This window comes from Equus asinus, chromosome 21 (assembly GCF_041296235.1).
Source record: "Equus asinus isolate D_3611 breed Donkey chromosome 21, EquAss-T2T_v2, whole genome shotgun sequence".
NCBI lineage: Eukaryota > Metazoa > Chordata > Mammalia > Perissodactyla > Equidae > Equus > Equus asinus.
This window is the reverse complement of record NC_091810.1, coordinates 12,309,657-12,332,753: the sequence shown is the minus strand read 5'-3', so window position 1 is coordinate 12,332,753 and position 23,097 is coordinate 12,309,657. Positions and strand designations below refer to the sequence as shown.

General features: G+C 47.4%; 1 protein-coding gene across 2 annotated transcripts in view; it reads right to left on the bottom strand.

Moving 5' to 3' along the window:
- EEFSEC (eukaryotic elongation factor, selenocysteine-tRNA specific) overlaps positions 1–19,490 on the bottom strand; it is a 258,809-nt gene extending 239,319 nt beyond the window's left edge. Inside the window, exon 1 of one of the 2 annotated variants that reach the window (XM_044754275.2) lies at positions 19,094–19,490. In XM_044754275.2, the coding sequence (XP_044610210.1) occupies positions 19,094–19,406 (313 nt within the window). In that variant the 5' untranslated portion in view covers positions 19,407–19,490. The remainder of the gene's footprint in view (positions 1–19,093) is intronic. The other variant, XM_044754277.2, reaches the window with a different exon arrangement.
- Between the last annotated feature and the right edge of the window lie 3,607 nt (positions 19,491–23,097).

Genomic DNA, 23,097 nt, shown 5'->3' with positions numbered 1-23,097 from the left:
GTTTTGAAACGCGGATCATAATTCAAATTGGAAGCTGACACTAATCATTTGATGTTCACTTGAAAAGACCAGATAGGCTGTGCAGGAACATTTCAGTAGGGGGACCGATAAGACGAAGGGAAATAAAAATTATTGGTATTTACTTAGCCTGCAATGCTTGTGGAAGGAAACTCTTTTAAAAGGGAGCACTTCAGAATGGTTATTCAATCTGAATTTTACAGATAGCACTGGAAATATTTTCTCACAGAATGCACTCTATCTCTACCATCATATCTCTCCATGTGCCGTTCACGTCTTTCACTGCAGGAATTCTCACTCAATTTTTGCTCCATTATGAGCTGACGGTGACCCAGAGTATACAAGGCATTCAAGAATCTGACTGGAAATTACTACCAGGGAACATGTGTCCCATTCCCCGCCTGCCAACCCCGCCGTAGGGACTGAGCACGGAAAACAACCCAGAATCCACACACACAAACAACTTCTCATTCCCCTTACAAACTGGGCTTCTTTGGAAATTGAGGGTTCCGGCATCTTTCAGAAATGACGTTCCTGGAAAAACATGGCGTGAGCCGCTCTGGAAAGCCTGCAGCTCAGAAACCTTCCTTTCCTCCCCAGACCTTTCTAATAAAAGCCAGGACAGGAGCTTCATGGGGAAGCAAATGAGGCCACCCATGGTTCTCCTCACTCAGCGCTGTCAAAGTCAAAGTCTGCATTAAATGCCACTGATCAATTAAGGACCAGGAGGATGTCACACTAACTAATATATTCCACAGTGTATGCAGCATCTATCTTATGGACACACTCACTTCGGAAGATTTATGTTGTGATTAGAAAAGATTAGAAAAGACATCTGATTTCACATAGGGCTAAGCCTTTGGAACCCAGCTTTTGTCCTCGATGGCTATCAGAGGACTGGCACGGCAGTGTGACACCCCCCCACCTAGATTTCATTTTGCTTTGCTGCAGTTGCTGAGAGGGGCCAAGCAACAGACACACTTAGTGAATCAAATAAGCGAACAACCATCCATGTCTGTGTCTCTAGCCTCATGTCCAATGACCCCCCCCACACCCATATGCTTATAATTGGTCAGGGCCAGAGGGATCAACATCATGATAACTGCTCCCTACTACGTGCCACAAGCTCGATACACATTTTCTCTGATACAACCACCCCAAGGAAGATAACCACCTGAATTCTAGGTGTGCAAACAGGCTCAGAGAGATGAAGTGGCATTGCCACTGGAATCCCCAGAGCCAGGTCCAGGCCACTGTCAGCACAGGTTCCCACCACTTCACCACCCCCCCCCCCCATGGTCTCTAGCATCTCCTCAGGGTGCTAGATCTTCCACTGCTGCTGTACATTAACCTCTTTTGAGTGCTAACATCCTGGAGGTAGCTGAAGTCAGTAGTTTCAGGTTGAGGGGAACAAAAAAGGTGTGAGACCCCAATTCTGGCATAGATTTGAATCTGGTGGGATGGGGGTTGTACACCAATAAATCTCTTTCTGGATTTTTAAAGTCTTTACAGAAAAACACCAAAAAGAGTTGAAAATAGGAAAATCTTCAAAAGCAAACATGGCCTATTTCAGATAGTACATTGTGTCTCTGGGTGGGAGGGAGGTCACTTTTTTTTTCTGCTGGAAATTCCCTGCTTTGGTTAATACCGTGAACTTGCAGAAAAAGAAAACTGAGTGTAGAAGGGTTGATGACTGAAGCCCACATCTTCAAATGCTTTAAACATTAAGTCAGATAATCTTTACACTGGTGTGAAGGGGGAGAAAATACATTTGACCCCTTGCTTCCAACAGAAATCTTTCCATATGGTTTTTAATTAAAAAGCAGTTGTTTTGCTTTCACAACACTTTTTGTTTTAAAGATTTTATTTTTCCTTTTTCTCCCCAAAGCCCCCCAGTACACAGTTGTATATTTTTAGTTGTGGGTCCTTCTTTTGGTGGCATGTGGGACGCCGCCTCAGCATGGCCTGATGAATGGTGCCATGTCCGCGCTCAGGATCTGAACCGGCGAAACCCTGGGCTGCTGAAGCAGAGCGTGCAAACAACCACTCGGCCACGGGGCCGGCCCCCTCACAACACTTTTAAACCTCTGCCATTGTAGGTACAAGGCTGCAAACCATATTTTCATTGATTAAAAAAATAAAAAATAAATGTTGAGAGAAAATATTTTTCTTTTTAAGGAAAAAAGATAGCAAGCAGCAATTTTCGGAGGGGTCGGGCACTGAAAGGCGTCTGTGAGAAGCCATCACGGCTGTGGCTTACAGTTTATTTTGTCTTGAAAAAGTCTGAGGTCATTTTGACTATGCTGACCCATTAACCCACACATTGATCATCTCCACCAGGACCGTAAGCAAACACTGCCCTCTTGTGCACCGAACGGTCCTGGAGTTGCTTGGAGATGGTTCCACCCACCACCCCGTGGACAGCTTGCAGCTGCACAGCTGCCTCCAGAGACTGGGAGATGTGTCAGGAAAAGGATGACACGCATCTGTTACCAGGGTGCTTACTGAACTGTCCCCAGATTGCCTTCCAAGACAGATTTCAAGATAAGAGGAAGAGCGGAAGATTCAACTGAAGAAATCAGACCAAATATAACTGAATCTTACCTTTCCTAGAAAATATTCATTCCTCGAAAGGAAATTTTATTGATTACCATGGCAAGTTTTCTTATTATGTACTTTTAAAAACTTTTTTAGAAATGACTAATGAATCTACAATAATGAATATGTAGTACTTTTTATCTAGGAAATCTTTGCCAGGAAAAGAGATTCCATTTGATTCTAGAGGGGAAAAAAAAAGGCAAGGGAAACCCGGGGGCTCTTTCTCAGAGGAATCCCCTAAAGCTCAGTCACGTGTTTCTCTTCTCCTTTCTGTAGAGCCCTGACCCGGTGGGAGTAACCTGCAGACATTCTCTTTACCAACCTGGGGACAGCACTCTGTCCCCAGACCAAACTGGCATCTCCAGAGAGTTTTAAAGGATGTAAACTACTATTCCCTTATTAAAAGAATTTGAGAAAATCAAAGGCAGAAAAATACCCAGTCAAGTCCAATGCCAGGCCAGGCCTGTATGGTAGGAATTTCCAGGGTGAGGCCCTCGTCTTCTCTGAGTGGGTCTCCAGTTCCGGTTCTGAACCACAAATCATCAAATGTTGTACCCACTCCTCCACCCTTCCAGGCACAAGCCAGGACGGCCAAATCTCATGCCACACTCTTCCAGAGAAAGAAAAGGCAAAGTTTGCCCCCAGTGTATTTCCTTCAACCCAGTGGGCACCCCAGAAGGGGATGGAGGAAAACATTTAGGGGCTGCGACCAGAAGTCAGACGGTGGGCTGGGCGCCAGCAGCTTGAGCTACTTCACTTACCATCTCTGATGAGCCAATGTTAAATGGCCAAACAGTCACAGAGCAGCGAAAAGTGTCTGGACCACTTTACGCCAGAGTTACCTGCCAACTCCTACTCCCTCTACATGGGAAGAAAACGAGGGGTACGGTACCAGAAAAGGACTAAGGGTGGATAAAGCCCAGCAGGACGGCCATGTGGAGACCAGACGGGTTGCTGCCTTCTTCCCTCTCGCTCTGTTCTCATATCAGAATGACAAGACGTGCAGCTGCTTTATCCTCTAGCAAGACCGAGACTGACAGAGAGTCCAAATGACATATTTGTCTACGTATACCAGCCCCATACCAAGTCCTTTGGTGGAAACTGGCTCTGACACACTCAACTAGATGCACCCTCTCACTTGTGGAGCAGCCCCAGCTTGGTTCCCACCTCAGAACCTCACACGTGCTACTTGCTCCCAACACTCCAGCAGCCAGCTCCTGTTCACCCTTCAGATTTTAGCTTAAACTTAATTTCCTCAGAAACGCCTTCCCTAGCCTCCAAACTAAAGGAGATTCCCCACGACTAGCAGTCCCTCTGCAGGCGTCCTGTATTGTTCTTCATAGTACTATCACAAGTTACAATTCTGCACATTTCTATTTACTTCTGTAACGTCTGCCTCCCCCACTACTAGATGATGAGCTACAGGAAAGCCTGGGAAACACTTGTGGCTTTCTCACCAAGGTAAACCCAACATGGCATGGAGCAGGTTGCTCGGTATTTGCTGAATGAATGAATTAATGTAATGGCACACCTTCCCTTCTACAATGTCTAATCTTAAGGAATAAGGTCACCTAGCCAAATCTTCAGGACACTAAGAATTCTGGGAAAAGAAATGAAAGAAAGCAAGGAAGCAGGCCAGGTGTTCAAACAGCCCCCAACCTATTGCAAAAAGTAGGTGACAGACAAGCAAGGAGCTGTCTGGTGAGAGACTGAAGGAGTCAGGCCTCAAACACTACAACACCCGTGACACCAGCCCCAAAGCCCACAGGGGCCTATGACTATGACGTCACAAATTTTCAGGTGTCCTTGTGCTTTCCTTTGAGAAAAAACATGAGAAAGTAAATGGTGAAACTGGCTAGCTGATGAAGGGGACTCAAGACACTCAGGACAGGACGACAGAAGCAGCATCAAATCCCCGCCTCCTGCCTTCAGGAGCCACCTTCTCTCTCCCCAGCCAATTCCGCATCACACGAGCATTTTGTAATGCTACATGGACCCAAGTTCACATCCGGCCTCCCAGGTTTATAAAAACCTGGTACTCTAGGAAGTTTACATTCAAGAGGAACTCCAGGCCCAAAGCCTGACATCAAAAACAGGGACTTCTTTTTGCCATGTTGTCAAACAAGACCTGGGCAGAGCTGAGGTCACCCACTGGACAGCTAACATGCTCAGGCTACCTTTGGAGGGCCTCCTCTCCCTTCCCCTTTGCAGACTATTTGCAGAACAATCACTGCCACTGGCCACAGGCTTGCATTATGTTCATTTCCCTGTCCCCAAGCTCTGGGGCAAGTTTAAAAGTCCTCGTCCTGTCTCAGAATCAGGTCTGAATTAATACCCTTCCTCAAAAGAACTCTAGTAGCAAAGTGAAAACAGACGCATTAGACAATGCCCTTTGAAAGCCCCAGCAGGGACGACTGGTGACAATGCAGCCCCTGGCTCTGAAAGAAACCTTAAGGTTAAAGGTTCACAGAGGCAGAAGAATTACCAAAGTACAAGTTTGTTCAAATTTCCTCCGGCAGATTTAAACAACCAGGGTCAAGCTGAAGATTGCCGGCAAAAACCTATGAGACAACTCAGCCCCTTTGAACTGCATGGAGAAAGGAAAATATACGGTCTGGGAGGGATCTATGTTATAGCTTTTAAAAATGTTCTCGAAAAGGTCACCCCTGTTAACTCAAAATCAGCCCACTGGAGGATGTTTGAAAACTGGCTCTCTAAAACAACAGGGCTGCAGGGCCCTCACCGTGTGCGGTGAGCTGCACTGAGGTCACCGTGTTCCCGGCATTAGTGTGCTGACCCTCTGTGGGCCATGAAATTAACCATCAGCACGGCAGAAATCTGCTCCGAGTTAAACTACTTTGCTACGCAAAGTGGCCTGAAAATGAAATACGAGGATTGAATTTCCATTGAAAGATTAACTTGTCTAACCTCAAGGCAGGCTTCCTCCACCGTGAACTCTAGCCAGTGGCTTAAAGCACCACAGGAGGGTGGGCAAAACTGCTGCAAGCAGTGGGAAATGACCTCTTCATCCATTCATTCATTCACTCATTCACATATGCAGGCATCAAACATTTTCTGTGTGCCATGCCCTGTGCTGGGCCCTTGGAGATAGAGTTGAATGATAACAGACCCCTGCTCTCAAAGGAATCCAATTTAGAGGAAGACATAATCTAGTAAACAGAAAATGACAACAGACGGGAGAAAATGAGATCCTAGGGGTACGCACAGGATGTTTCAGGCCCTCAAATGAGGGTCATCTAATCCAGGCTGGGGAAGGCCAACAGTGAGGCTTCCCAGAAAAGTGCATGTAGCCAGAAGACACAGCATGAGAGAGCATGGTCTGTCCATCCAGAGACCTGCAAGTTGTTCATTAAGCCTGCAGTCCTGAGAGAAACGCACACAGAGAGACACAGACCCATCAGGAAAGGCCTTATGTGCCAAGCTGAGGAGCCTGGCCTTCACACCAATGGAGAGCAACTGAAGACTTTTAAGCAGGGAAGTAAAATTATAGTAGCAATTTAGAAGCGTTCTTCGCTACAGAAGGAAGTATAGTTCCAAGAGTGTGGCTACAATCAGAGAGACTATGTGAAGGAATGTTGTACTTGTCCAGTGAGGAGCTACTGGAGGCCTGCCCTATCGAGACAGCAGCTGTGGCGACGGGGAGGCCTGCCCTATCGAGACAGCAGCTGCGGTGACGGGGAGGCCTGCCCTATCGAGACAGCAGCTGTGGTGACGGGGAGGCCTGCACAGGTTAGAGGACAGGGAGGAGGGACAGACTTGGGAATCGATTCACGTGAAGGTAAAGAAAGAGGACATGCTGAGGATCATGTCAAAGGTCATGCCTTGGGAGAATGGAGGTGTCCTTCCCTGGGAAGGTGAGGAAGCGGAGAGGGTGGTCTTGCAGAGGTGGAGTCTGAGGGCTGGCGGTGTTCACTGGTGGGGAAACCAGCCCAGCAAGCAGTGGATATGCAGATCTGGAACTGCCTATTGAAATTTAAATTAAAGTTAAATTTTCCGTTATTCAACTGCACTAGCCACAGTGCAAGCAACAGCCATGGCTACCACACTAGACTGTGCCCCTAGAGAACACTCCCATCATCACAGAAATTCTGTTGGAAAGTGCTGATCAAGCCCCGGAAGAGATTTTTTAAAACACTGTCACTTGCAACCAAAGTGTCTGTCAGCCCTCTCTTGGCCACGCTGGATGCTGATGGTAAACACCGTGTGCACTGGCAAACACCAGCTTGCCTTCCCAGTCTTTCCATGGTTACTTGTCTATGGGAGTCAAACAGCAAGTGCTCAAGAAATGGAGTCCTTCTTAAGTAAAGTCTTTTTTCTCTAGAGCACAAGTTCTGAGGACCGTCTCTGAAGGTGGTCTGGATCATCATTTTAGAGAATAGGGAACTCTGTGTGTTTACACACACACACACACACACACACACACACACACACAGAGTCTTTGGTGCTAGTAGAGTAAGGACCTGAAATTCACCTGGAAGTGACCACAAGCAGAGCTACTTTTTTTTTTAAAGATTGGCACCTGAGCTAATATCTGTTGCCAACCTTCCTCCCTTTTTTTTTCTCTTCTTCTCCCCAAAGCCCCCCAGTGAATAGTTGTATATTCTAGCTGTAGGTCCTTCTGGCTCTGCTCTGTGGGACACCACCTCAGCATGGCCTGATGAGCAGTGCTAGGTCCATGCCCAGGATCCAAACTGGCGAAACCCTGGGCCACCAAAGCAGAGCGCGCGAACATAACCACTGGGCCACAGGGCCGGCCCCAGAGCTGATTTTTTTAAGTGCCACCACTACACTATACTTGGGAAGGGAGAGCTCTAGTCCTAATGTCAGATGACCAAGGACAAGCCATTGACCCTCCTGGAGCTTTAAGCAACCCAGATAAATCTATGGTAAAGGATGAAGCCACGAGGCCAGACAAGGTGGGTTCCTGAGGCCAAGCAGGCCAATGCTAGCAATTCCAAGCACTAATTTGAAAAGAAAAAAGTCAGGTTTATCTTTAGGTAGCACCTGTGCATGCCACCAAATAAATATCCTCAGGAAGGAGGTTAGAGACAAAGGAAATTATTTCAGTCTTCCTGAAGCCCCAAGACAAGAGAGGCATCATCACAACACCAGAGATACGGGAAGAGGGAAAGTCAACTCCTCTCTCAGCAGCGAAACTTGTTTCTTCTCCTGCCAAGAGAGCATCACCACGTTAACTAAGTCCTCCCCTCCCTCCCCACCAACCAGGGCCACTTCAAAGCAGCAGGAGCCTAATCACACAGCACAAGAAAATAAAAGACCCAATTAACAAAAAACAAAACTCAAGTAATCCGGGGGAGAATGGAAGCAGAAATCACTATTTTTGACAAATTGACTTATATATAAGCTGATCCTCAGGAGCCACAATTCCTACCAAAGCAGGCAGGGCTAAGGTCTGAGAGCAGCTCCTGGGCAAACCAGGGCCTCGGAAACCAGACTAGGGTGAATCCTCCCTCCAGAGCTGCTAACACGTGCCCTGGAGTCAGCGGCTGACCTCCCAAGTCTCACTTTTATGCTGACCTCCCAAGTCTCACTTTTATGCGCTACAGCGTAGAAGGCAAGCCCTCCCTCGGAGTCTGGCTGGCAGCGTGGAGTGAGATAACCAAGGGTCTAGAGCCGCGTCCAGCAGACAAATGTCCCCCAAACGTCCATCCCCCCTTTTACTTCTGAGAGCCTCTGCTCAGCACTCCCACATCTGCACCCCCGGAGCCACGCTTGCCCTCCTGACAGTGTGCATTCCGCCTGCGGTGTCCCTCTCCCTCTCACTTCCAGCCAGATCTGCAGTCGGAACGGAGAGAGGGATGCCTGGCTCCCACACCACTTGTCATGGGCCCCTCCTCAGAGTCTTAGTAAAAGCCACCAGAAAGATGTCTCAGCTTAAAACCCACCCACCCACCCCAATAAGAGGCTCCTCAAGCTCCTGAGCCCTGGGCCTGCCAGCCTCTGCAGCTTGGCCTCACACCCTGCTCGCTCCTCCGCGAACTTCACATTCCAGCCCTCCCTTCGTATCTTTGTGTCCTTGTCCACTTCCAGTCCTCTGCCAGAAAGCCTCTCATCTTCTCCACTGGCAAAATCTCAACCATCCATCAAAGTTCCCATGAGACCGCCCCTCTTCCTGACTCGCCCATGACCCTGATGCCCGGCCTCACCTACTCTCACTTCCCCAACATGAGCAAGTGGCAGCTACTGGCTGCTCCTCTTCTTCGGCCAGGTGTGCTCTCACCTCTGACGGATCAGGCTGCTCCCTGGGGCTGCTCTGCCCTTTCTTTTTCTCCACCTAGAAATCTCGGGTCATCCTTCCAGGCCCAGCCCAGTGTCCTCTCCTGTGGAACGCCCTTCCTACCTGTCCCAGGCAGTGGTGCTGAAACCTTATGCTCCCCTTTATAAAGCCCTGACAACCCTGCATCTTGTTGTAACTGGCTGTTGGTGCTGCCCCCTGCTTTCCTCACCTCCCCCCGCACCCACCCCAGGACTGTGAGCTCCTTGAGAACAGGCATGTATGTATCTGCCCTTACATCCAAGACAGTGCACAATATATCTTTGTAGAATCTCTGAATAAATGCATGAAAACACAAAATAACAGTGCCATCTGATCCTATCCCATAATACAGGCTGCCAAAAGCCCTCAAAACAGGAGCTACAAGGGGCCGGCCCGGTGGTGCAGCCGTTAAGTTTGTGTGCTCTGCTTCGGCAGCCTGGGGTTCCCCAGTTCAGATCCTGGATGTGGACCTACGCACTGCTTATCGAGCCATGCTGTGGCAGGCGTCCCACATATAAAGTAGAGGAAGATGGGCATGGATGTTAGCTTAGGGCCTGTCTTTCTCAGCAAAAAAAAGAGGAGGATTGGCAGCGGATGTTAGCTCAGGACTAATCTTCCTCAAAAAGAAAAAATAAATAAATAAATAAACAGACAGGGGCTACAAGCCCAAATGTCTACAGGGCCCCAGTACATAAGAGAAAGAGGAGTTATAAAGAGCATATGCCCCTCCTACCCAGCTTCAGCTGCAACTCCACTTCAGGCCAGTGCTACCACATTGGAGTATGGCTCTGTGGATATGAAAAATTACGTTTCTAGAGAAGCCAGGAATCTGGGTTGTTATATGAGATCTCCTGATTTTTCAACACTGGAAATGAATTTTAAAATTTGTCAAGTATTATATGGACCATCAAAACATCTGCAGGCCAGACTCTGTACAAGATCCTAACATGGGATGAGACCTACCAAAGGATAAACAGGCAGGATGACCCACCGCCCGCTAGGCACTAAGGACAGAAATGGGCAGATCCAGGAAGAAACAAGAGACCCTCACAGGCCTTCCAGAAACACACCTATCTTACTACACACCTACCACAGCCCAGATAACGTGTTGGGCACATTTAATGTTCTCAATATATATTCATTTATTTAATTTGACTCAATTCAATTATTTAATGCAAATATTACAAAGATAACCCAAAGAATGGGAGAAAATATTTGAAAATCATATATCTAATAAGGGACTGGAATCCAGTATACATAAAGAACGCTTACAACTCAATAATAAAAAGCCAATAACCCAATTAAAAAAGTGGGCAAAGGATCTGAAAAGACAGCTCCCCAAAGAAGATACACAAATGGCCAACAAGCACAAGGAAACATGCTGCACGTCACTAGCCATCAGAGAAGTACAAACTAAAGCCACAATGAGACACCACCTCATATCTACCAAGATGGCTGTAATCCAAAAGACAGACAATAACAAGTGTTGGTGAGGACGTGGAGAAATTAGAACCCTTATACATTGCTGGTAGGAAAGTAAAATGGTGTAGCTGCTGTGGAAAACAGTATGCAGTCGCTCAAAAAGAAGAAACAGTTATTCTATGACGCAGCAATTCCACATCTAGGTATATACCTAAGAGAATGAAAATATATGTCCACACAAAGACTTGTATATGAATGTTCATAGCACGATTATTCATAAGAGCCCAAAAATGGAAACAATCCAAACGTCCTTCAACTGATGAATGGATTAAAAAACAAAAAAGTGGTATTTCCATATAATAAAATATTATTCAGCCATAAAAAAAAAATGAAGCACAGTTGGGGGAAGGGGAATGGGGAATTATCATTTAATGGGTACAGAGTTTCAGTTTTGTAGGATAAAAAGAGTTCTAGAGATGGACGGCACTGAACCATAAACTTAAAAATGGTTAAAATGGTAATTTTATGTAATATATACTTTACCACAATTAAAAATAAATAAAAACAGATTTTTTAAAAATGAAGTATATAGTTCACGCTACAACACGGATGAACCTTGAAAGTATTATTCTGAGTGAAAGCAGCCAGACACAGGCCACGTATCGTATGATTCCATTTATATGAAATGTCCAGAAAAGGTGACTACATAAAGACATTAAGTAGATGAGTGGTTGCCTAGGCCTGGGGGGAGGGGAGAACAGAAAGTGACTGCAAATGGTATAGAGTTTCTTTTTGTAGTGATGAAAATATTCTCAACTTAGATTACGTCAATGGCTACACAACTCTGTGAATATACTGAAAACCATTGAAATGTACACTTGAAACAGGCAAATTTTATGGTATGTGTACTGTATCTCAATAAAAATGTCTAAGAACATTATTGAACATCTACTCCGTGCCAGGCCCTGGTCTGGCCCTAGAGCTAAAGAGATGATTCAGATGTTGTCTCTCTCCCCGCGACGACTCCAGGCTAGTGGCAACAACAGATGGAAGCCAGCCATTGCAGGCGAGCAGTGGAGGCACAAGGTGCAATCCAAGCCCAGACCCTCTGAGGGCTCATTCCTGCTCCCCATCCCACCCTGAGGCCACCTAAGAAACGTCAGGCTCCATCTCTCCAGGACTGGAGCCTCCGGATTACCCAGAACACCAGGGCTACAGATACTGTCATCTTCACCAGTCCCGAAGGCCTTCTGGTCAAAGGGAAGAGACTTGAGCTCCAAGACAAGGGTGCCTCATCCCCAGCCTGTTCAAGGCTCTGGCCAAGAAAAGAATGACAGCAGGGAATATGTCTCAGGGCTTAATTTACAACGCCTGCCCAAATCTTATTCCAAGCTGGATGGGGTAATTTTGAAGAAAAACCCAAGAAACATGTTGACAGAAAACAAAAGAGATGCTAACTGAAAAATTTAAAAGCAATTAATCTTAAATGATTACAGCTTTACCAAAAGCTGTGGCTATGATTTCCTTCTGACTTTGATTATAACCTTCCAGCAAAGTATTTGCCTCAAGAAGGCAAAGTCTTTGCATTATTTTCTATTCCTAGCATGACTACAAAAATATTCTTTGATTTAACATTTGATATGTTTTGTTCTCAAGGGCAAGCCCTATGAGAAGAAAAATGTACCCCAACAGAATGAAATATGACTAGCTGCTTCCATTTTTCTTTCCTGTTGGTTCCTGCTCAAACATTCTGCATTAACTTAAACTCAAGGCTGTGTCTCTGAGGTTGTGCTGCTCACACACTGTCACCCAAACCAAAGCAAAGTCACCTGCTGTCCAGCGCCAGGAGAGAGTGCTGCAGACAAGCGTCAACTGGAGAGTATCCGAGAGACAGCTAAAGGCACTCCACCTTGGAAGGAGATCAGGTGGGTCACTGAGTGACAAGGAAGCAGGCAAAGCAGAAAAAGGTGTGTTTCAATAGAAGCACACTTGGCACTGAGAAAGGCCAACGGCCTACTGGAAATAAAGAGGCTTTAAGCAAGTTAACACAAGAGACATCAGTATTGGCCCCAGCTTCACTTGATGACAGAGGGCGTGGCAGAAGTGGCATGGAGAGGAGAGTCTTCAGTGATGGTGCACACCTTTTTACAAAGGAGAGGAAATAAAAGGCAGCTCTCTCTGGGTGAGCACGAAGGTACAGGGAACTAAGGCCTGACAGACTCTGGGAGCTAAAGAAGTTAAGGTTAAGCATTTCCACTTACATCAACTCCTTTAAATATGCCTCAAAATTTTAGGACGCACACATATATGAATACTGTAATGTAATGTATTTCCACACAGATTCATAAGAATATTAGGGGCAAAGAAAACCAAAAGTGTTTTTTTTCTTTGGTTGATTGGTTTTGCATTAGAATAATGCCTAATTTCCTTGCATGGCCAGGCCCCCAGTTTGTTTTCTTTGCTTGTACCACACTGGTTTCTGGGCATTATGTGCAGATGCCCAAAGGGTAACGTAAAAAATCTGTAGAAAACACACATTCGTTCACACACACGAACGCCCTGTTACATGGGTCCAAAGAGAACATCTCAGAAAGACTGCAGGGTGTACTCCTCGATAACACAGGCCAAGGAGACAAGCGCTTTTTCCACATGGGGACGAAGAGCACAGAAAGCTGGAAAAACAGAGAAGGCAAAGTAGCTTAAGCCAGCCCTGGTGCTCTAGTGGTTAAGATTCGAGGCGGCCCAGGCTCGTTTGCCAGTTCAGGTTGTCATACTGTGGCAGCTGCGTGTTGCTGTGATGTTGAAAGCTCTGCCACCAGTATTTCAAATACCAGCAGGGTCACCCAGGGTGGCCAGGTTTCAGCAGAACTTCCAGACTGAGACAGACTAGGAAGAAGGACCTGGCCACTCACTTCCGAGAAAACTGGCCATGGAAACCCTGTGAATAGCAGTGGAGCATTGTCTGACACAGCACCAGAAGTTGAGAGGATGGCACAAAAAGACCAGGCAGGTTCCACTCTGCTGTCCACAGGGTCACTAGGAGTTGGAATCCACCGGATGGCACTAACAACAACAAAAGTAGCTTAAATTTTACAAAGAATGCTCTCTCCCTGGTTGCAGAGACAGAAATCCCCAGGGCTGCTGCTTGTCTTCCCTCCAAAGGGAGTAACCCTGAATCACACTTACAGGGCTTTGGCAGCTCCCGTCAGCTCCGGTCAGGGAGGTCCCAGAGAGGGTCCAAGCCACGGAAGAAGCATCACTTAAACGGTGGGCACAGGAGGCAAGAGATCAGGGCAACAAGTCTTGGCAGAAGAGCTGCTGTTCATTAACAACCGGAACAAAAGACTGGGAGACAATACACTGTTAATCCTAGCAGCCGCCAGAGGACTATAAATTGCCAAGCCAAGATACCAGCATTTGTCAGCTCTCCTCCTTCCTGCCCGAGTTAGATTGAGGATGGGTCCAAGTCCCTCAGCCCCACCCGAGTCTTTAAAACATACATTACTGAATCTTTTTGAAGTTCTAACCCTGAGAGATTTATACTCTAAAATGGACTAGAGAAAAATACCGCCCTGAAACACTCCTGCAGGGGCTGGAATAGACGGGTATAGTTTTTCATTCACATTGAGAAGGCCAGAGGATGTGCGGTGTGATCAGATCAACATGCATTCCAGCCAAGCTCTGACACCTACAAACTGTGTTCCCTGACCTCTCTGAACCTCTGCTTTTTCATCTGTAAAATGGGAATATCACCTCGTACCTCACAAGATTACTGTGAGGGTTAAACAAACAAACAAAAACAGCCTAGGATAGCATTAAATAAATGTTAAGTACTATTGTCACTGTGAACCCCCGGCGCCACTTGGAAGTTTTATCTATGACCACAGGGATCAAGGAGATGAAACCCAATTTTGTCTAAGTTAAGTAAGGATTCTTTCTTCATGTGAAAGTACTTCGGGGGAAGCAATGGAATTAGAGACCCAGCTTTAATTTAAGATCTATTAAACTTCAGAGATATCATCATGGAACTCAGACAGTCATTCTAATTTCCCTCTACTGGGGACAATATATGTAGCAAGGGGTCTAAATCATGCAGAGTTAGCCGGGGACTCTAACAAGAGCCCAGTCTTTCAGCAATCCTAGGTACAGGTGCATTGCCTGCTGCCAGTAGGAGTCTCTGTCCAGCAATCTTGCTTCTTCCTAAAACACAGGCTTGATCATGTCACAAACCTGCTTTAAAAACCTTCCAAAGCCCTTAGGAGAATCTACAGAGGGCCTAATCTAAGCCCCACACTTACCACCCTATAGGATCTGGCCCACCAACCCTTCTACCTTCATCTTCAGCACACCTCCCCCCACACCATGCTGATTTCCTGCCATGACTAAATCCTGGCAATTATCTCTGATTCCCTAATCAGACAAGATGGCAGGTCTAAGCCTCAGAGCCTTGTCCAGGCATTTCCTCCACAAGGAAAGCCCTTCTTTCCCCATCATGCTCTATATCCCACCCCCCAGCAAAGTGAGTTATTCCTGCTTTTGTCCTATGTGCAAAGAGCTCTAATAGGTCCTGCTGTACATGGGACAGTGCCCTCTCTCCAGCTCTGCTGTCAGCTCCTAGAGGGAGGACATTCAATATATACCTACTGCAGGCCAGGCCTCATGCTGATCGCTTTCTGTACACTAATCCAAAAAGAAGGTTCTCTGCTCACTATAACTGGCTGGCCCAGGAGCTGGCACACAGCTTCATTCATCTGGAACTTACCAAATGCCTACCACACGCCACAAGCACTGAGAATGGGCTGGTGAATACGACAGAGGCGGTTCCTGCTCTGCTCTCATGGGGGACAGAGACAATCAACAAGTACACACATAAAGAGTACCAGATAGTGAAAAGGGCTACAAGGAAATAAAATAGGGACATGAGATAGCATGAGGGGGAGAGAAAGGTGGGGACATTTTAGATAGGGAGGTCAGAGGAGGCCTCTCTGAGGTGACATTCGAGCTCAGATTTAAATGATGAGAAGCCAGATATACCAAACAGCGGGAATAGCAGTGCAAAGACTGACCCATTCGGTAAGCAGAAATGAGACCAATGTGACTGAAGGTCAGGAGCAAGAGCAGAGACGCAGAAGAAAGCACAGGCCAGACCATGGGTCCTGCAGGCCATAAAGAGGAGCCTGAATTTTACTTTAAGCACACTGAGAAGCCACTGGAAAGTTCTGAAGCTGAGGGATGAGAGGATCTGATGAACGTCTGTAAAAGGAGTACACTGCCTACTGTGTGGGCAATGAGGAGGAGGCAAGTGGTCAGCAGAGGAAGAACAAGGTCCAGAATTGTAGGAGGTCCCTCTGCCATAAGCCAGGCTTTGGCTTCTGGAGACATTTCAAGAAGGCAAAGATGTCTGTGGGTTTATGGCTCATGAGGATAACTAAAGGTATTAACCAGAACCAGGTAAGGGGTAGCAGTTAGGTTCCAACACCAGCCCAGGGATTTTTACTTTCCAAGCGTCAGTCTCCTCATCTGAAAAATAGGGCTAGTACTCCCACCACACTCCCACTACTTGGGGTTGTTGCATAGATGCAAGGTCTTAGCAATAGGCCTGGGCCAAAGCAAGTACTCATATGTGAGCACCGTTGCCCTCAAAAGAAAAAATATATACTTTTCCTCTCATTTCCCTGAAAAGGAGGGTGGGAATCTGATCTATTTAAGGAAGCATAGTAGCAGCCTTGGTCTCACCATTCCAATGTGCTCAGGTCACATTTTAATGCCTGTTAAGAAAAGAAGGAAAGTCTACTCACTCAGGAGGTGAGAGAAAAGTAAGAGCCACACTGTACACACAAGAGAAAAATTCAGGGCCAGCCCAGTGGCGCAGCGGTTAAGTACGTACATTCTGCTTCAGCAGCCTGGGGTTCGCCTGTTCGGATCCCAGGTGCGGACACGGCACCACTTGGCAAGCCATGCTGTGGTAGGCGTCCCACATATAAAGTAGAGGAAGATGGGCATGGATGTTAGCTCAGGACCAGTCTTCCTCAGCAAAAAGAGGAGGATTGGCAGCAGATGTCAGCTCAGGGCTAATCTTCCTCAAAAAAGGGAAAAAAGAAAAATTCCTCTTCTTTTCTTATATGATTTTATAGTCTAACCAAGGACTTGCCAAATTGTTGGGGGCATAGTAATTTGGTTTGAGAGGGTCACGCTGGCCTCTGAGTCCTTTTCTGTCCTATGAAGAGCTTCTCTCTGAATGTCTATGTTAGAAGGGAGTGGGGATGGTATTAAGTGACCTGGGGAAGCATGGGAAAGAGCTCTAGCTCCAGAGTCAAGCAGACCTGGGCTGTGCCACTCACGACCAGCCTCCCTAAGTCACAATTTCCTCAACTGTTCAATGATAACCACCACACTCCTCACAGGGTTTGCCCAGGAAGCAGCGAACGCCCAAGAAAAGCCAAGCCAATAAAGAGCTGTGTGGTTACTAAGACCTGCCAGTGTGTGGAAGGTACAGATTTAGATTCAAAGGTCACACAGTTAGGAAGGGAGAAAGCCAGGCTCAAGCCGAGTTCTGACTGCAAAAGTATGTCCTTTACCACTCGCCTACACAATTTACTAGAAAACTCTAAGAATTTCCCTTCTCGTTTTTTTTTAACCTGTCTCTTCCACCTCCAATCTAGACTGGCTCAGAGTACACGTCTTCAAATGTATTTGGATGAGACCAAACAATTCAGTTATAAGGGGAGGGGAAAAGAGTAGAGAGGATCGAGTGCCCCTTGATATTCATCTGATGGCTTGAGTAGAAGACTTCAGGCAGTGTGACCTTGGGCAGGTCCCTTCTCCTCTTTGAGCCTCCATTTCCTCTACTGTAAACTGGGGAAATGACCTCAGCATGGGACAGGTGGGAGACAACAGAGATAAAAGGACTTAACACACTCATCCCTACAGCTGGGACCCACCAATAAAATCATCTGCCCAATGCAGACTCCCACATGTGCTTGTAGGTGTAGAGAATATGGTGGAAGGAAACACAAGGAAATGCAGAACAGGGAAGGGAACCAGGTACCTGAGAGGGGAGCGAGGGGGAGACTTCCTTCAGCTATACACTGTTTTGTGCCACGTGCCTGGATTGTTGGATCTTTTTCCTCTAAAAACAAAACAAGTTTTAAAGCCCTGTCCATAGATTTTAAGTATAGTTAAATGAGTCTGGAAAAGTAATCCATGAAGTTTAAAAGTGGCTTCCTCTGGAGAGAGGCGGGGTAGTTAGGGGACTTTTGCCTGATTTGTAATGTTTTATTTCTTCACAAGTAGAATGTATTCGTGTATTACTTATATAATTAAAAATTAATTAAATGGTACAACATCTCAGAACATTTTGGCAGTACTCATCATGACTGAAAACACACATGCCCTTTGCCCCAGCCAGTTCGGGAGCTTATCCTATAGATATACTAGCACACCCACCAAAGACTTCTGTTCTAAATTCATTGAAACATCGTTAGCAAACACTGGAAACGATATAAATGTTCATCATTAAGAGATTAGGCAAGAAAATCAAAATTACACTAAGATATCACCTTACACCCGTTAGAATGACAAAAATATCTAAAACCAATAGCAACAAATGTTGGAGAGGTTGCGGAGAAAAAGGAACCCTCATACACTGCTGGTGGGAATGCAAACTGGTGCAGCCACTATGGAAAACAGTATGGAGATTCCTCAAAAAACTAAAAATAGAACTACCATACGATCCAGCCATCCCACTACTGGGTATCTATCCAAAGAGCCTGAAGTCAGCAGTCCCAAAAGTCCTGTGCACCCCAATGTTTATTGCAGCACTGTTTACAATAGCCAAGACGTGGAAGCAACCTAAGTGCCCATCAACAGACGAATGGATAAAGAAGATGTGGTACATATATACAATGGAATACTACTCAGCTGCAAAACAGAACAAAATCATTCCATTTGCAATAACATGGATGGACCTTGAGAGAATTATGTTAAGTGAAATAAGCCAACGAGAGAAAGATAATCTGTGTATGACTCCACTCATATGAGGAATTTAAAACTATGGACCAAGAACAGTTTAGTGGATACCAGGGGAAAGGTGGGGTGGGGGGTGGGCACAAAGGATGAAGTGGTGCACCTACAACATGACTGACAAACATTAATGTACAATTGAAATTTCACAAGATTGTAACCTATCAATAACTCAATAAAAAAAAAAGAGATTAGGCAAGAACATGTTGGTATAGGCATACAGCGGAATTCAGTGACCTTTAAAAAGAATGATGTAGCTTTCTATGTACAGATACAGAGCCCTTAATGTTGAGCAAAACAGTGTATATAGTGTTACCATTTCGTAAAAAAAAAAAAAAACAAGAAGAGGAGGAAGGGGGTTTACATACACACAGATATTCTTGTCTTCACATGGAATTTTTCTGAAATGATACACAAGAAACGGGGAACAGCGGCTGACTCTGGGAATGGGACCCAGAAGACCAAAGGACAAGTGGGGGGAGACTTCTTTTTTTGACACTCTTTATGTATACCCTTTTTGTAGTCTTTGACTTTTCTTAACTTGTTCCTGTATTACAAACACATCTTGTAAAAGAGAAAAGAAACCTTTTCTTTTAAGGACAGCACCTTCCTGCTCGGTTGTGCTGGGCGCGAAAAGCCTGCAAGCCAGCCGGCCGTGAGTTCGAGTCCCAGCGCCTCCCCTCCCCGGCGGCCGCTCCGCCAGCACCCCGCGCCCGGCTCCCCGCCCGCGCTCACCGCCAATGATGGTCCGGATGAGGGAAGCGTGCCCGGGGCAGTCGACCAGCGTGACCTGCAGGCGCGGCTCGCCCGGCTCGGCATCAGCCTCGGCCGCCGGGGGCGCGGGCAGCGCCGAGCGCAGGCGCGCGGGCAGCGGCACGGAGAAGCAGGAGAAGCCCAGGTCGAGGGTGATGCCGCGCTCGCGGCTCTGCGGCTGTTTGTCGAAGGCGGCGGTGGAGGCCGTGGTGCTGAGCGCCCGCGCCAGCGCCGTCTTGCCGCTGTCGATGTGGCCCAGCACGCCCACGTTCACGTTCACCCGCCGCCCGGCCATGCCGCCGCCACCCCGACACCGCGCGGCCGCCCCGCCCCGCCCGCGGTCGCCGCTGCGGTCCGGCCTGTTAAGCTGCCCCCCCGCAACCCGCGCGCCGGGCACGCGCGTTCCGGCCCCGAAGCTTCCGCCCTCCTGGCGCCTGCGGGCGCGGCCCGGCACCGCGCGGCGGAGGGTGCCCCAGGGACAGGACGTGGCCGGGGTCGCTGACCGTAGGACTGCTCTCTCACCAGGCTCCTCGCACCTGAAGCCTCTAGGAGGCCGAGATTGGGGGGATCCATCCCTTCATTCCTTTCGGCAAGTTCGTATGAAGCGCCTCCTGGGCCCCTACCTGTTTGGCGCTGGGGTGCAGTGCTCTCGGCTGTGCTGCATTGGGGAGGGCGGTCCACAGTAAACGGCGACCTAATGACTGGACCAGACCACTTCAGGAAGTGAGAATGAAAGCAGAGACTGAAAGAACTAGAGCGCCAGGGAAGGGAGGACAGCAGCCTTAGAGTGGATGGTCAGGAAGACCTCTCGGAGTTGTTCAGGAAGTTCAGGAGCCAGCGTGGGGAAGGAGCTAGCCATGGGAAAACTGGGCAAGACTGTTAGAAGACGAGAAAGAAAGGCGTTCTCTCTGTCTCAGAAATTCTCCCCCCGGGACTCTGTGGCCTGGCCTTAGGAGGGGCTGCAGGGGTACACATTGTGAGTAAAACGTTGTGTGTACGTGCTTCTGCTGAAGAGAGTCCCTAACTCTCACTGATTCTCAGTGTCTAGAACCACTAAAAAGGTTGTTAACAACAGTCAGCAACCAGGGGTCACACACTTAAGGGTTTTCACTGACCAGGCAGTTAACTCACAGGAGAGAAGTTAATGAGGTTTAGGATTCCAGAGTGTAGTGGAGACTGGAGAAGTCCAGAGCCCGCATCCTATGCAAAGAGGGGAGCCCCTGCTCAGCTTCAGCCAGCTGATACCAGGCAGGAGTGCCAGCCCAACATTGCCCCATCTTCCGTTTGTCAAGAGTACAGAGTTGTTTCTATATGAAATCTGACTTGTACATGTCAGCAACTATAATGTAGCTTTTAATTTAAGCACTATGGTAGCCAAGCACAAAATTCGCTCTGTTCTGCCTGCCAGCCACTTTGTCCTCCATGGTGAGCTGGCCCATGTTCTGATATATTCACACTTGCGGTGAGTGCTCCCTGGTGTCTCCTGTGGTCCAGGCCTTGCACTAGGAATGCTACCGAAACCGAAGTGGGTTCCCTCCTGGCGAGTTACATCAGATCCTCCACCAGAATCAGTCATCTCACAAAGTAAAGTGTATTTGCGGCAAATAGGAGGCCATGAGGAGTCATTTCCACAGTGGCATCCTCAAACAAAGGGAAGCAGGGACATTTATTTCGGATGGGGAATGAATATTCAAAAGGGAGAGGTGGGTATCGCCTTGCACAGGCTCAGTTGGAAACACGCTTCCATATACACTGCAGATTATGGTAATAAGGCCTAAGCTCCTCCTGGAGAGATCTTAGCCTTAGAAATAAGGTGAAGGTCATAGGCGTAACTCTTGTGGTGAGGCCTGGTCCAGTTCAGGGAGGTTGGTGATTCCATCTCCTTAACATAAGGAAAAAGAACAATTTGGAAAAACAGTTAAAATATCCAAACCCACCCTTGAGTTCCTTGTGGGAACTAGTCAGTGACAGGAACAGGGTCCCAGAGATAAGCAGGCACTGTCCAGTCCATCCCACAGCCCAGGGAGGAGCTGGGCACGTGCAGGGATAGCTCCAAGCCAGCAGCTGCCACTTGAGAAGAGGCCTACCCCACACAGGATGGATACTTAGGGCAGTGGTTTGGAGAAGGGCCAGACGCAACACTTGTGTTTGTCAGGCACCGAGCGACGGAAGAGGCACGGCTAGTTGCTTGCACACACAATGCCCAAACTACCACAGTCCTATCTGGCTGATATTCCCGTCTTAGAGAAGAGGAAACTGTCCCAGAGGACCTCATTAAATTAATATATATTAATCGACTGGCTTTATACCAGGCACTGCACTAGAAATTAGGACTCCAACTTCAAAAAGTCCAGGGAGAGTTTCTGCTCTCCTTGTCTAGAAAAGGAAACAAATAAGAAAACAGGAACATTCAACATAGTGTAAATGTAATGATGGGGAAAGAAGAGGATGGTAAAGGGAGCCCACAGGGAGGGCCTGACCCAGACTTGGGGGTGAGGAGGTGACCAGGAAGACGTCTCAGAGGAAGCAACCTACAGGCTGGTTCTTAGCAAGGGAAGGGCAGGATCTGGCTACTGTTCACCCAGCCGTTTTCCCTTTCCACCTGAGAAAGCAGCTAGACTACATTTCCCAGACTCCCTTGCAGTTAGCAAAGGTCATGTGGCTGAATTCTGGCCCATGAACATGGGCAGAAATAACGTTGGCCATCTCCAAGCCTACCTTGGACAATACTCCACACTCTTTCCCATTTGCTGGCTCAATGGAAAGGACTCCAAAGGCCAGAGGAGGGCAAAGTCTCAAGACAGAGGGAGTCTGGGTCCCCATGAGGTTGAACGAAGTAGAAACTCCCCCAGGTGTAGGTCTATGATGGGGGTAGAAATAAGCATTTGCTGTGTTAAGCTAGTGAGACTTGGGGCTGTAGGTTGTAGCAGTTAACCTGGCCTGACTTATATGTGGGAGCTTACCAGCGGTAGGGCTGGGATTTTAACCCAGGTCTCCCTGTCTACAACTTCACTGCCCCTCTAGAGCTGGCTCCAAGACTGGGCCTACCCTACTAGCAGGCTGGGGGTGTGAGCCCCTGAGTGAGCCTGATACCGAAACTCTTAATCTCAAATTCGTGTGCCCCATGTGCAGTAAACCAATCACTGAGCCATTGGTGCTTGGAGATGGAGAAAGGTCTTATCAAATTGGTCAAAACAAGAAGGTGAGTGGATGGGTTCTCTCAAAGCCGCCTTAACAAGAGAAGAAAGCAAGGGGTTTTATAGAGCTAAGGGGCTTGGTAGGAGGAGTTTCACATATTTCACCACAGAAATATTAATGTGATTACAAGGTGCTGCCCATACGCCACTGAGGGGATCATGCGCTTTGTAGTTTGTCTTCTGTATTACCTCTCAAAAATCTGAAAAATTCTGAATTCTGAGACACATCTGGCCCCCCCGTGCTTCAGGCAAGGGGTTGGGGACTCATAAAGATTCCCCATTGACAGGACTTCGTAACTAATTGATGTGCAATCAGGGAGAAGGAGCCTGGGATGAGCCCCCAAGTTTCCAGCCTGGACATTCATTCCTTCATTTACTCAGTCTGCCAACCAGTAATGATTGAGCAACCGCTCTGTGCCAGGAACCCTTCTTGCTGGGGATACGACAATAAATATGACAAATAATGATGCAGCGCTTTAGAAGAAATAAAGCAAGGCAATGTGAGAGTGACTGGTGGGGGGACGAGGGCGCTCATTAAGGAAGAGGCATTTGAGCTGACAAAGACACAACGAGAAGGGCCAGCCTTGCACAGAACTCAGGGAAACTCAGGAAAGAACATGCAAGGTAGAGGGAAGGGCAGGTTCCCAGGCAGTAACAAGCTGGCCATGTGGCACATGGTGAGGCCAGGAGGAGAAGATGCATGCTAAACTTACTCTGAAAATGTCTTTCCAAGTATGGTTTGAGCCTGAAAATGTGGCCTTCTAAAACAAAGGAAGAAGCTGTGGAGGG